Source organism: Mobula hypostoma, chromosome 5 (assembly GCF_963921235.1).
Source record: "Mobula hypostoma chromosome 5, sMobHyp1.1, whole genome shotgun sequence".
NCBI lineage: Eukaryota > Metazoa > Chordata > Chondrichthyes > Myliobatiformes > Myliobatidae > Mobula > Mobula hypostoma.
In genome coordinates, this window is record NC_086101.1 from 72,021,779 (window position 1) to 72,037,437 (window position 15,659).

At 41.1% G+C, this 15,659-nt stretch overlaps 1 protein-coding gene across 1 annotated transcript in view; it reads right to left on the reverse strand.

Annotated features, from left to right (window-relative positions):
- The window catches only part of LOC134347317 (cilium assembly protein DZIP1-like), a 150,973-nt gene that overhangs the window by 86,763 nt on the left and 48,551 nt on the right, over positions 1-15,659 (reverse strand). The window contains exon 6 of the mRNA XM_063049710.1: positions 3,679-3,819. Within this exon, the coding sequence (XP_062905780.1) occupies positions 3,679-3,819 (141 nt within the window). The remainder of the gene's footprint in view (positions 1-3,678; positions 3,820-15,659) is intronic.

A 15,659-nucleotide genomic window follows, 5' to 3' on the forward strand; every position in this document is an offset into this window, starting at 1 on the left:
TATTAGCCACTTATCACCTATATTCCGGTCCTCCCCATCCCCCCCCCCGAACAGAATCACCAAAAACCATTTGTAGAAAAAAATCGGCACGTAGACGCACGCGCAAGTCACGCATGCACACTGGTGCCCGCGCAAGGCTTCATGGTCATTGTAGTCTTTCTCGGGGTAAACCCAACGTATTTGACTGCTACTCTTGTCCGTTGGCAACCCTACCCCCGCCCGGGGTCAGCCGGTCCGCAAGAATATTGTCAATATTAAACCGGTCCGCAGTGCAAAAAAGGTTCGGGACCCCTGCTTTAGACAACATCCACTGCCTTGCCTTCGTCCATTTCCTGGCAACTTCCTCAAAAAACTCTACAAGATTGGTTAGACATGATTCGTTAGATTGGTCAAGCTATAAAAAGAGTACAATACACTATATTTGATTCCTTAATCTATCCTTAATCAGTCCATGTCTATCCAAATACTTATATATCTGATCCCTTGGAATAACTTCCAATAACTTCCCCATAACTGCTGTCAGACTCACTGGCCTATAGTTTCCTGGTTTCTGTTTAGAGCCTTTTTCAAACAGCAGAACAACATTGGCTATCCTCCATTCTTTTGGTACCTCTCCTGTTACTAAGGATGTTTTAAATATCTCTGCTATGGCCCAGGTAATTTCTGCACTTGCCTCCCGTAGGGTCTGAGGAAACACCTTGTCAGGTCCTGGGGATTTTGCATGTGGGTTGTTTGTCCATTTTGTTGTGTGAGGTTTTTCATTGATTCTATTGTGCTTCTTTGTACTTACTGTGAATGCCCACAAGAAAATAAATGTCAGTATCTACCTTGATACTAAATGAGTTTTCATGTCTTACTGGATTTTAATCTCATCATCTTCTGTTGTATACTTTTTCTTAAGCAATACTAATTTCTTTTAGTTACCATTTCTCACTAGACTTTTGTTTCTCTCATAATTTTATCAAGTTTTTTTTACATATTTTTAAGGAAGAATACAAAGTATTTGTTCAATTTTCTTGCAATTTCCTTATTTCCCATTATAAGTTTTCTGATCACTATCTGTAAGAGATCCACAACTGTCTCTGCAGAACTTTTCCTTTTTTACATATCTAGAGAAGCATTTACGGAACATACATCAAAGTTGCTGGTGAATGCAGCAGGCCAAGCAACATCTATAGGAAGAGGCGCAGTCGACGTTTCAGGCCGAGACCCTTCGTCAGGACTAACTGAAGGAAGAGTGAGTAAGGGATTTGAAAGCTGGAGGGGGAGGGGGAGATGCAAAATGATAGGAGAAGACAGGAGGGGGAGGGATAGAGCCGAGAGCTGGACAGGTGATAGGCAAAAGGGGATACGAGAGGATCATGGGACAGGAGGTCTGGGAAGAGAGACAAGGGGGGGGTGACCCAGAGGATGGGCAAGAGGTATATTCAGAGGGACAGAGGGAGAAAAAGGAGAGTGAGAGAAAGAATGTGTGCATAAAAATGAGTAACAGATGGGGTACGAGGGGGAGGTGGGGCCTTAGCGGAAGTTAGAGAAGTCAATGTTACCCCATCTGTTACTCATTTTTATGCACACATTCTTTCTCTCACTCTCCTTTTTCTCCCTCTGTCCCTCTGAATATACCTCTTGCCCATCCTCTGGGTCATCCCCCCCCCCATCTTTCTTCCCGGACCTCCTGTCCCATGATCCTCTCATATCCCCTTTTGCCTATCACCTGTCCAGCTCTCGGCTCTATCCCTCCCCCTCCTGTCTTCTCCTATCATTTTGCATCTCCCCCTCCCCCTCCAGCTTTCAAATCCCTTACTCACTCTTCCTTCAGTTAGTCCTGACGAAGGGTCTCGGCCTGAAACGTCGACTGCGCCTCTTCCTATAGATGCTGCTTGGCCTGCTGCGTTCACCAGCAACTTTGATGTATGTTGCTTGAATTTCCAGCATCTGCAGAATTCCTGTTGTTAGCATTTACGGAACACTGTTATATTTACTACTAGTTTAGTCTCATGTGCCTGTACTTCCAGTAAGATAGTGGCATGTTCAATTGCAGCAGCTTCTACGGGATCAACTAAGGGCGTTACTGTCCTTTTAAACATATTTTTTATGATCACAAAATCCTGCAAGACATCAAGAACTTGAAGTACTGCACGTCTATCTCATCAGCGAGTTGTTGGTGGAGAAACTAAAGGAGCTGGACAGTGCAGATTGTGCTGCTTACACCAGAGAGGCTTCGGAGGAGTCAGCATGCGAAGGAGGTGTGCAGTCTAATAGCGAGGGACTGTCTTAGTCGCTTTTCTTGTGATTGCAAAACCTTTTTGTACATTGTTCATGTGGCAAGACTGATACACTGATCTATCGGTAGACAGAAGGGATGGATGGCAGAGTCCTGCATGGCCTCAGTCGTAGTGAGTACTAGGCCTTATGCTGCGAAGTCGCCTATTTACAGCCTGCAGAAAAGAGGCATCGGAACTGTTGCACACCACTGGGAGTGGTATGGCACAGCAGTGTCTAGGCTGGAGTTGGTGCTACCCACCAGTGCATGCTCGGCAATAATTCAGCTGTGTTATGGTCAACTGCAGATTGATGGACTCAGGGTCAGGACTTTTTTTTTGCATGGCTGTATTTAACTGATATCTTCCATGTGCTTGCTACCTTGTATGTGCTTTGTACTGTTTGTGATTGTTGGTACTGTGTGTTGCACCTTGGCCCCAGAGTAATGCTGTTTAGTTTGGATGTATTCATGAGTATTCAGGTATGGTTGAATGACAATTCAACTTGAATTGAATTGTATCTAATTTCCTTCTTTTTAAGTCATTTTCTTAATCCTTTTTAGCTGGGTTCTAAAATTATGCCAATTTTTAATTAAATACCTTCTTTAATTTTTTCTGTCAGCCATTCATAGAGTACAATTTCAGCTGGGATTCTGGACTATGGATAGTCCTTTTTGGAAAGGATTCATACAGTAGTTTTACTTTGTATATCATGTATGGTTTCTTTAAATCCTAGCCATCATAGTTTCCCATTTAAGCCCTGTCAACTCACCTTTCACCTTTTGTTTTCAATTTAGATTTAAAACATTAGTACTTGATTGAACTAAGATACAGTATTAAATTCTATCATCTTTTGGCCACTCCTCCCTCAAGGTCCTTTTACAACATGATTGTTAATGAACCCTTTTTCATTGCACAAATCCTTTTCTCTACTTGCTTCCTCAACTCTTTGATCTTGAAAACAATTTTGTACACCTTTCACCATTGTTTCTTCACCTTATTATCACGTGCTCAGTCTCTGTGCAGATTCACTACTCCATTGAATGCCCAACATATCTTCCTGTAATATCCTGATTTACATCGTGCCCAATTTTACAACTACAAATTGGTTGTCTTTTAATAACTCTCAACAATGCTTCCTTCTCTTTGTCTTTCTTAGCTCTAATCAGACTGACCTTAATTCCACATAATGATCAGCCAGGGAAAGATATTTTCTCACTAGTTCCAGATCTCATTTCTCATTAACACCTGTATTGCCTTTTTGCCTAACCTACCCAAATGTGAAATACTCTTGAACCTTCAGTTCCTGCTTTTGATTAATCTGTTAAGTGTTTCCATAAAGGTAATTAGAAATTTGCTGGTCAGTTTCTTGTTTTCATATAAATGTGAGTGAATAACTAAGCAAAATACATCTCACCTGCTCCTCTGGGTGAGCTTTCAATTGATGTTGATCCTGTAGACTCTGCCCTAGTTTTCTAATCTTTTTCTTGTAGTAACAAGTGCTTGCTTTCTGATTTTTCGTAATTGATGACATCAACCTTTCTATTTCGGACTGAAGCTATAAAGCACAAATAAGTGAAATTATTAAATTATTCCAAAGATGTTTTAATGTTTCAATAACTCAAATGATTAATCAATTTTTACTCGGGGTAAAACATAAAGTGAATTTTTGCACATTATTTTTAATCATCTGTCTGCATTTTCTAGAAAACCATAAAGTCATTAAAGAAACTTCATTTCTGTCAAATCACAAACAAGAGAAAATCGGCAGATGCTGGAAATCCGACAACACACACAAAGTACTGGAGGAACTCAGCAGGCCAAGCAGCATCTATGGAAACAAAGTACAGTCGACGTTTCAGGCCGAAACCCTCCTGGGAAAAAAAAGGTGCGGAGTAGACTTGAAAGGTGGGGGGAGGGGAGAGAGAAACACCAGGCGATACGTAAAACTTGGAGGGGGAGGGATGAAGCAAAGAGCTAGGAGGTTGATTGGTGAAAGAGACAGAAGGACATGGACGAAAGAAGAAAGGGTGGGGGGGGGGGGAGTGCTCCAGTCCTGCCAAAGGGTTTCAACCCGAAACATCGACTGTAGTTTTTTCCATAGATGCTGCCTGGCCTGCTGAGTTCCTCCAGCATTTTGTGTGTATTGCTCATTTTTGCCAAGTATATTTTGGAAGATTCAATATGATTTGTCAGGTGGCTAACAATAAAGTAACTAAAAATTTTAGCTGTTCCCACCTATAACTTCTTTCTGAATACTTAATCTTGATTTCATTTTTTCCCACATAGTGGAAACTAGGTGGTCAATTAACATGGCAATAACATCTTTATTCTTTCATGTGGTTTGTAGGTTTAACATAATCTTTTAACAAGGCAAGAAATTTACACTTACTAAATATGCAACCAATCCCTCTGAATTATAATTTGTGATCCAGACAGAGCATCTGTCAAGGTTTCCTCGGTAGGTTGGTCTACTTCCAAGAGTTTTCCTTTCAGTTCTTCATGGTTTTTCTTCCCACTCCACCCCATGCATTTACCCAAGTACGAAGATCCTTCTTTGAACACACTTCATGCTATCATATATTTTACTCCTGTCAGGGCAGACTGAATATTCTAGCCTGCTTAGATGCAAGATGAGGGCCAGAAAATAAAATCCACGCAATTCTTGATAGTAAGTAAAACTTCCAGCTTAAAAGTTAACTTAATCCTTAAAAGTTTTGGTACATCAGCAAAGACACTCAAAAAATTCTATAAATGTACTGTGGAGAGCATTCTAACTGGTTGCATCAAAAAAAGCTGCAGAAAGTTGTAAACTTAGCCAGCTTCATCATGGGCACCCCAGCATACAAGACACCTTCAAAAGGTAGCATGCATCATTAAGGATCCTGATCACCCAGGACATGCCTTCTTCTTATTGATGGCATCAAGGAGGATGGACAGGAGCCTGAAGACACACAGTCAAGCCTTTGGCTCTTCCCCTCTACCATCAGATCTCTGAATGCACAATGAACCCATGAACACTTCCTCAGCATCTTTCCCTCTCTTTTTGCACTACTTATCTATAGTACCATCGATGCGGCAGAGAGGGCCTCAAGATGGCTGTGGCTCAAAAGAGGGGAGCCATGGAGTCATAAGTAGCTAGCCATCTGGACACAAGCTGGGGTCTGATCAGCCCTGGCTGGGTCACCTGCAGGAGGTTGTATGATGTTGAAAGACCCGAAACAGCCGATGATTCCAGGAACATCACTGAAGATGTGTCCAGAGGGATCAATAGATGTAGGTACAGAGATATATATAAATTTACTTTAAGGTGTGTGTGTGTGTGTGTGTGTGTGTGTGTGTGTGTGTGTGTATACACACACACTCTTATAATAATTTATGATTTTTATGACTAAATTCTTGCCACATGCTCCAATTCTTCAGCCATGCATTTATCTCCCACCTCATTCTATTCCTATCCACACTGTCATATGGCACAGGCAGCAATCCCAAGGTTACTCCCCTTGAGGTCCTGCTTCACAGCTTCCTTCCTAACTACCTACATTCTGTATTCTGTTTTCAGGACTTCTTCTCTTTTTCTACCTATGTTTTTGGTACCAATGTGTACCACGACTTCTGGCTGCTCACCCTCCCTTTTCAGGATATTGTTGATGCGTTCAGAAACATCGCAAATGGCAATAAGCGATTTGCAGCAAACCCAGGTACTTGCTTAGGCAGGAGTTGATTCTGGTCATCACCAACTTCTCAAAGCAATTCATCATAGTAGGTGTGAGTGCAACTGGGTGATAGTCAGAGCTCATCCTGCTCTTCTTGGGCACTGATATGATTGTCACCCTTTTAAAGCAGGTGAGAACTTCGGACTGCAGCAGTGAGAGACTGAAGATCTCTTTGCAACTTATTGTAACCTGCTTCACCATCTCCAAGACCCCCTAATTTTGTATCATCAACAAACTTGCAGATAGTGCTTTGTACATTCTCACCCAAATCACTTATGTAAATAATGAATGAGCTCACTAGTCACATACCTCCAGTCAGTGAATCAGCCTTCAATCACTGCCTTCTGATTCTCATCATCAAGCCAATTCTGAATCTACCTTGCCAGATCCTTTGCATCCCATGCAACACAAGCTTTCAGATCAGACCTTGTCAAAGGCTATAAGCAACATCCACAGCCTTACCTTAATCTATCTCCTTAACTCTTCAAAAAAAATTCCAAAAATCTCATCTGGCATGATCTCCTAGACTTAAAACCATTCATCAAGGGATATATTCATAACCAGCTGTCTGAATGTAATGTATGCTTCTTTCTTTTTCCTGCTAGCTCTCGTGAGCCAGGATTCCCTGAACCTGGTATGTCTACCCTTCACCCAAACAGGAATGTGCTGGCTCTCTGGCTCTGGACTCTTGAGTCAGAATCTTTCTCCTAGGGTCAAGTACTAGAGAACATGTATTTACAGTGAGGGGGGAAAGTGTCAAGATGTGTGGGACAAGTTTTTTTAGAGAGTGATAGGTGCATGGCACAGCGGCCAGGGTAGTGGTGAATGCAGATAGCATTGTGGCTTTCAAGAGATCGTTAGACAAGCAGAGAATCATGTATAGGTGACTTAATTTAACTTGAATTTAGTCTGGTCAGAGTGGGCTGATGAGTCTGTTCATATGTTGTTGTGCTCTATATTCTAACTGCCAGTACAGTATTAAAGATCAGTGTTCCTGGAATGTATCAGATTCCAGTTAGTACACAACTGAAGTGCTGCATAAAAAGAGTCATACAGTCACAGATTCAGTATAGGAAGGAAACAGACCCTTCAGCCCATCTAGTCCAAGCTAAATATTATTCTGCTTCGTCCCATCAACCTGTACCTCGACAATAGCCCTCATACCTCTACCATCCATGTACTTATCCAAATGTCTCTTAAATGTTGAAATTGAACCTGCATCCACCAGTTCCTCTGGCAGCTTGTTCCATATTCTCACCACCCTCTGGGTGAAGGTGTTGCCCCTCATGTTCTCCTTAAATATGTTACCTTTCACTTTAACCTGTGACCTGTAGTTCTAGTCTCACCCAACCTCAGTGGAAAAAACATTTACCCTATCTATACCCTCAAAATTTTGTACAGTATACCTAATTTGGCTACCACACAACAAACAGAATTACTAAAGCATAGAAAGCTACAAACCAAGTGCAGGCAAATGGGATTATTATGGATATGGCTTTGATGGTCAGTACAGAGGTCCAGAGGATAGGGACTGAGCTCTTAAGCTCCCTGTTCTATGAGGACATAAGAAAGGGAGCAAAGAAACTGACATTGATATTAATAGTAGGATTTAGTTATGAGGAGAGAGGGGCATGGCTCTGATTGTTTTCTTTGAAATAGAGAAGAAAGTAATTTAGAATCACAAGATTGAGGCCTAGGTAGGGTTAAGAGGATAGACCTGTTTCCCCATGACAAGAAGGGACAACAACTAGGGAGAACAGATTTGGGTTAATCGAATTTTAAAGGAATCAGAATCAGAACCAGGTTTATCATCACCGGCATGTGAGGTGAAATTTGTCAACTTAGCTGCAGCAGGTCAATGCAATGCATAATATAGAAACAAAATCAAAAAATAATAATAAAAAATAACAAATGAAATAAAAATAATAATAATAAATCATTTAGAGTATATGTATATTGAATCAATTAAAAAAACATGCAATAAACAGAAATACTGTATTTTTTTAAAATATCCAAAGGGTTCAACGTCCATTAAGGAATTGGATGGCAGAGGGGAAGAAGCTGTTCCTGAATTGTTGAGTGTGTGCATCCTACCTGATGGTAATAGTGAGAAAAGGACATGCCCTGGGTGCTGGAGGTACTTAGCAATGGACGCTGCCTTAGTGAGACTCCACTCCCTGAAGATGTCCTGGGTACATTGTAGGCTAATACCCAAGATGGAGCTGACTAGATTTACAACCCTCTGCAGCTTCTTTCGATCCTGTGCAGTAGCCCCTCCCCCCATACCATACAGTGATGCAGCCTGTCAGAATGCTTTCCACGGCATATCTTTAGAAGTTTTTAAGTATATTTGTTGAAATGCCAAATCTCTTCAAACTCCTAATGAAGTACAGCCACCGTCTTGCCTTCTTTATAACTACATCGATATGTTGGAACCAGGCTAGATCCTCAGAGATCTTGACACCCAGGAACTTGAAGCTGCTCACTCTCTCCACTTCTGATCCCTTTGAGGATTGGTATGTGTTCCTTCGTCTTACCCTTCCTGAAGTCCACAATCAGCTCTTTCGTCTTACTGACTTTGAGTGCCAGGTTGTTGCTGCAGCACCATTCCACTAGTTGGCATATCTCACTCCTGTACACCCTCTCATCACCACCTGAGATTCTACCAACAACAGTTGTATTGTCAGTAAATTTATAGGTGGTATTTGAGCTATGCCTAGCCACACAGTCGTGGGTATATAGAGAGTACAGCAGTGGACTAAGCACACACCCGAGGTGTACCAGTGTTGATTGTCAGCGAGGAGGATATGGTATCACCAATCTGCACAGATTGTGGTCTTCCGGTAGGAAGTTGAGGATTCAATTGCAGAGGTAGGTACAGAGGCCCAAGTTCTGCAACTTCTCAATTAGGATTGTGGGAATGATGGTATTGAATGCTGAGCTATAGTTGATGAACAGCATCCTGACGTGGGTGTTTGTGTTGTCCAGTTGGTCTAAAGCTGTGTGGAGAGCCATTGAGATTGCATCTACCATTGACCTATTGTGGTGATACGCAAATTAAAATGAGTCCAGATCCTTGCTGAGGCAGGAGTTCAGTCTAGTCATGACCAACCTCTCAAAGCATTTCATCACTGTAGATGTGAGTGCTACTGGGCGATAGTCGTTAAGGCAGCTCACAGTATGCTCCTTAGGTACTGGTATAATTGTTGCCTTTTTGAAGCAAGTGGGAACTTCCACCCGTAGCAGTGAGAGGTTGAAAAAGTCCTTGAAAATGTCCCATTAATTGGGTGGCACAGGTTTTCAGAGCCTTACTAGGTACTCCATTGGGATCTTCCGCCTTGCAAGGGTTCACTCTCTTTAGGACAGCCTAACATCGGCCTCTGAGACAGAGATCACAGGGTCATCAGAATTATTGCAGTTGTGGGTAGAATTCACAGCTTGTGGGTAGTGGAAACGGAATTCCTCACTGCATAGAAGTACCCAGATGAGCATTTAAAGCACTGTAAACTCCAAAGCCATGGAACAAGAGTTGGGAAATAAAATTAACCAATACAATTCATTTTGGACTGGCACAGCTTCCTCCCAATGCTGTAAACTTCTATAATTCTATAACAAAAATCTCTAATGGCTCAAAATTACCTTACACAGAAGATGTTGTTAGAGACCAAGATGACAAGATGGCATCGGCATATATCGGCGACTGTCTCCAGGCTGCAGAAAATTGTTCCAGTTTTCTTCTTAAATATACTTCTTTTGAATTACTTTTGCTGTAACCTGCAGCATGTATATTCCCGCTTAACAATGGACTACAAAATTACATCAATGATTTTCAGATCTCATAATTGACCATTAAATATGGAACAGTTAAGCGTGGCGCTTTAAGCATCAATGCCATGGCTGAAACGCGGTAGGAGAGGCAGAATTCAAACCAGGCTGAAACGTAGATGGATGAGGCCTCCTCTACCCAGCATCTTGTTGGTGAATGTGGAAAGTAAGATTGACTATCTCAGGGCAAGACTGCCGTATCAGAGGCAGATGAGGCAGATCTCAATTGTTTTTTGCACCGAGACTTGGCTATCAGCAGACTCACCAGATTTTCACAATGAATTGAACCACAAACTCTGGTAAGGAAAAAGGTGGCAGCGTGTGCTTTTTAGTCAACCCTATTTGGTGTTTGGACATGGCGGTAATATCGACCTCTTACTCCCTGACTTGTTCACCATTCTATTTGCCTCAGAAGTTCTCATCCGTGATCCTGACCACCAGCGGCTGATTATAAGCAAGCACTCGCGAAACTGCACTCTGTCATCTGCAGGTAAGAAACACCCCATCCTGACACATTTTAAATTACAGTCGGTGACTTTAACCAGGCCTGTTTGCAGAAAACCCTACCCAGTTATCACTAGTGCATAACCTGTTGCACCAGAGGTCTCTACACATTAGACTACTGCTACACTACGATAAAGAATGTCTATCATTCCTTCCCGCGACCACATTTTGGTACGTCAGACCATTTGTCTACACCCCAACAACCTGTACATGCACAGCCTAAAGAGATTAAGACAACTAAGAGGTGGTCATGGGAACCAGAGGAGCGGTTACAGTATTGCCTTGAGTCAGTGAACTGGGCCATATTCAAGCACTCATCTGAGGATCTCAGTGACTACACCAGGGTTGTAGTAGACTTTATTAAAACAGCTGTAGATGACTCTGTTCCCAAAAAATCGTTCAGGATTTACCCCAATCAGAAGCCCTGCATGAACCATGAAATACGGAATTTGCTGAGACCCAGATCAGAGGCATTCAAGTCTGGAGATCAAGAATGTTACAAGAGGTGCAGTTATAACCTCCAGAAAGTCATCTCACAGGCAAAGTGGCGATTTCGGACTAGACTAGAATCAATGAGGATGCTCGACAGCTGTGGCAGGGTCTGAATACCATAACCTCCTAGAAAGCTAAATCTAGCAACATGCAGAACAGTAGAGTTTTGTTTCCAGATGAGCTCAATGCCTTTATGCTCGTTTTGACCACCAGAACAGGGAGGAACCATCTCCCAAAGATCTTATGGTCTTATGATCCTTTGGTCTCAGTATCTGAAGATGACATGCGAGCAGACTTCAAGAGAGTGAATTCACGAAAGGCATCCAGTCTGGATGAAATACCTGGCCGAGTACTAAAGACCCGTGCTGACCAACTGGCTGGTGTGTTCACGGATATCTTCAACCTCTCACTTTGGCAGTGTGTGGTACCCACCTGCTTCAAGCAGGCTTCAATCATACCAGTGCCCTCGAAGAGCATGATAACCTGCCTAATGACTATCAGCCAGTGGCACTTACATCCACAGTGATGAAGTGTTTTGAGAGGCTAGTGATATCAGCTCCTGTCTGAGTGGCGACTTGGATCCACTTCAATTTGCCGACCGAAGCAACAGGTCCACAGCAGATGCCATCTCATTGGCTCTTCACACAACCCTGGAACACCTGGACAGTAAAGATGCATGCATCAGGATGCTCTTTGTCAATTACAGCTCAGCATTTAATACCATCATCCCTTCAACACTAATCAGCAAACTCTATAAGACCTGGGCCTTAATACCCTCTTGTGCAATTGGATCCTGGATTTCCTCACTTGCAGACAGACTCCAGTCAGTTTGGAATGGCAAAATCATCTCTTCTACAATTTCCGTCAGCCAGGTGCACCACAGGGATACGTGCTTAGCCCCCTGCTCTACTCATTTTACACCTATGACTGTACAGCTAAGCACAGCTCCAACAACATTTTTAAGTTTGCTGATGGCACTAGTGATGTGGGCCGTATCAAGGTGGTGATGAATCAGCAAACAGGAGGGAGATTAAAAATTTGGCTGAGTGGTGTAATATCAATAACCTCTCATTCAACATCAGCAAGACCAATGAACTGATTGCAGACTTCAGCAGAGGGAAATCAGAGGTCCACTAATCGGAGGAGCAGAGGTGGAGAGGGTCAGTAACTTTAAATTCCTGAGTGTCACTATCTCAGAGGACCTGCACAACAATGCCTCTACTTCCTTAGGAGTCTGCAGAGATTCAGCATGTCATCAAAAACCATGACAAACTTCTATAGATGTGTGGTGGAAAGTGTACTGACTGGCCGTATTATGACCTAGTATGGCCTTTGAGTGGAAAATCCTACAGAAGATAGTGCATTCAGCCCATTACATCACAGGTAAAGCCCTCCCAACTAATGAGCACATCTACATGAAATGTTGTCATAGAAAAGTAGCATCCATTAGCAGAGATCCTCACCATTTAAGCCATGCCCTTTTCTTGATGCTGCCATCATCTAGAAGGTACAGGTTCCTCAGGACTCCCACCAAAAGTTACAGTTCCTCAACCATCAGGCTCTTGAATAAAAGAGGATAACTACACTCATTCTATTTTAGATGTTCCTACAACCAATGATGTCACTGTAAGGACTCTTTATCTTGTTATTTCATGCTCTCATTATTTATTGCTATTTATTTATATTTGCATTTGCAGTTTGTTGTTCTTTGATCCTCTTTACAATTACTGGTCTATAGATTTGCTAAGTATGCCCACAGGAAAAAGAATCTCTGCATCGGATGTGGTGACTTGTATGAACTCTGATAATAAATTTTACTTTGAACTTTTAAGGGGCTTCTCAAGGACAATCACCTAGGCTGCTGCCACAAGACAACAAATTTCAGGTGTTAGAGATAGGTCATATCATGTCACACATATTAAAGCTGATTTGAGTAACACTTTCAGCTACTTCATAAGTAACATTCCCTCCATTTTACAAGGGGAAGTTTAGTTTATGACTAGACAGAGTTCAGTTCCGTTCACATCTCCTCAAATCACACCAGCCCATCAGCAACAAGACTTCCACAAACAAAAAATGGCAATTAAATTTTAGGTCTGGCAATGACAAACTCAAAGAATAGAACACCAAATTACACTCCAGAAAATTCAACAGCACTGTCACCACCAAAAATAACTGTCAATGGCTTGGTGATACCATTTGGCAAGCACCTTAACTTTAGCACCCAAATAAAAAGAGTAATCTTCAGGATAAATCAAAGTCAAATACTATACAGTCAACACTTGACTTCCTATAAAAACTTTCCACTATTAGTGGGGTAAAAGCAGTATGAAAGTACATTATATACACCATATTCCAGAAGCAGGTCTGCAACATGCTATTATGTGGAGCGTTTATCACTGCCTTACTCCCTAGACACTTCGTTTATAATCAACAAGGCAATAATGAGTAGTGTGACTACTTCTACAGTGCTGATGCCTCACACCTCCTGTGATACATTTTTGATTCTGACCTCTAGTGTTGCTTGAGTAGTGTTTGCAGGTTCTCACTGTGACTGAATAGGATTCCTCTGTGTTCTCTGGTTTCTTCCCAGATCCTAGTAGGATGATTAGATAGGTGCCACTGTTCCCTCTAAGCTGCATGGGTTTGTGGCCTCATAGTAACTGAAATGGTCCCGCGCACATAGCCTTTGTTGTCACACAGTTTTAATTTTAATTTTTTTAAATATTATTTTAGTATAAAGTACCACACAGTTTTCAGGCCATGTCAAAATTTTCTGCACAGAGCAATGGTGGGTCCTCTTAAAAAAAATTTAGAGGGAATGTTGCTAGGTACTACAAAAATATGCACGAAAGTTTTGTATTTTTGGGGGTGTAGGGAGGGAGGGACAAGTGAGAAATAGGTCAAAAAGCAAGTGAAAAATAGGTTTATGAGAAATGTATGAAAGATTGGAATTGATTGGATTGTTCTGAGATTCACCATAGATTTAATGGGCCAAGACACTTCCTTCTGTCTCACAAGGAAATATGAAATATGATTTCCAAAAACACAAAATCAACACCATTATAGACAAAGCAATTAATCAGCTACTCATCCATCTACCCTACTGCACAAGAACTAACAGAGAATAATGGAACCAGTGAAATAAATTGGTCATTTTAAAATTGGATTCAGTAATTCGTGAGATGCCTCAAGCATCAGTGCTGGGGCTCCAACTATTTGCAATCTATATTGGTGACCTGTATGAAGGAACAATATATTGTCGACAAATTTTCTGATGATACAAAGATAATTGGGTTAGCAAGCAACGGAGAGGACACAAAGAGTCTGCAAAAAGATATAGGTAGGTTAAATGAGTGGACAAAAATATGATAGGTGAAGAAGAATGGGGCAGAATGTGTATTATTCATTGTGAAAGAAATATCAAAAAAGCACAGCTTATTAAAATACATGGGGTTACAAAATAGTGGTGACATAGAGAATAGCATTAAACTGGTAATTAGACATGCAATAGAGTATAACTATTTATGATTGATTTAAATCTACAAATAGATTGGACAATCCAAATTAGCAATAATACTGTCAAGGACAAACTTCTGGAGTGCCTTCATAGAATTACAGAGCAGATCAAAGTCAGAGTCAAATATCTGGGACACATCGGGACCAGTACATTATGGCCCAATTTAATGGCTACCCTAATTAGCTGAAGTTTCATGGAAACAGTTAAAAAGTTAAAAAAACAAACTACCATTGAAATGTTTAACACATTATATACTGTATTTAAATAAAATACAGAATAAATTGGAACACTACCAAAACTACTACACTACTATAGAACTGTGTATTAGTTCCTAATAGTTATCAATGTAGGAATTCATTCAGTTTATGCTGATGTGTTATTTTGATTGATGTAAAATCAGCACAGACATCTTGAGTAGATAGTGGACTGCCTTCAAACAACACTCTCAGTGACTGGATACTCCAAATCTTCACTTTCATTGTAACATTCAAGATGATTGTTGATAGCTTCAAATTCTTCATAGTTCCTAACTTGTTGAAGTAATAAAATTGTTTCATTTTTACTTCCAGCTCTTTCTGGAATCTCTAATCCTGAATGTTTGAAATTGCAGTTAACAAAACAATTCTGAGTTGTCTTACTGTTTATTACTCACCAACAATCAGTGACAAAAATCACTGCTATTGAACACAAACACACAAGTGATGCTATTTAAAAACTCAAAGCAAGGTGTAGTGGCTAATGGCCACACAACGTGCATGTGACTGACGCTAATTACAAAATGCTTGGCAACAGTCTCCTACCACAATTAACCAGCATAGCGTCCCAAATAAACAAAGGGAATCCTAGCTATTTTCTCAATTTGTTTTTTGCTCTTTAAGAGTTGTTGCAAATAAGCAGATGCCCTGATTAACCGATGGCCCAATTAAATGGAATTCATTGTATACTGTTATATGTACAAGCACATGTATGCATAGGTGGAATGAAAAACTTAATTGCAACTGCATCATAGGCACATAAGCAGCTTTCAAAAGAAAACGTAAATTGATCATAAATTATACAAAATGTTCATAAGAAAACCTGACCTGCTGATTTCCTTCAGCATTTATTATGTTTTGCCTTGGATCTCCAGCATCTGCAGATTTTCTCATGTTTCTCTTTTGTGCTGTCTTGCATTTCTTATACTCCATGAAGACACCATTTATTCCTACTTGCCTATCTCTGCTCTGCACTTCCATTTTTCTTAACCAGGAGCTCAATATCTCTTGAAAACCAAGGTTCCCTACACTTGTTATCATTATCTTTTATTCTGACAGGCACGTACAAGCCTTGCACTCACAAAAT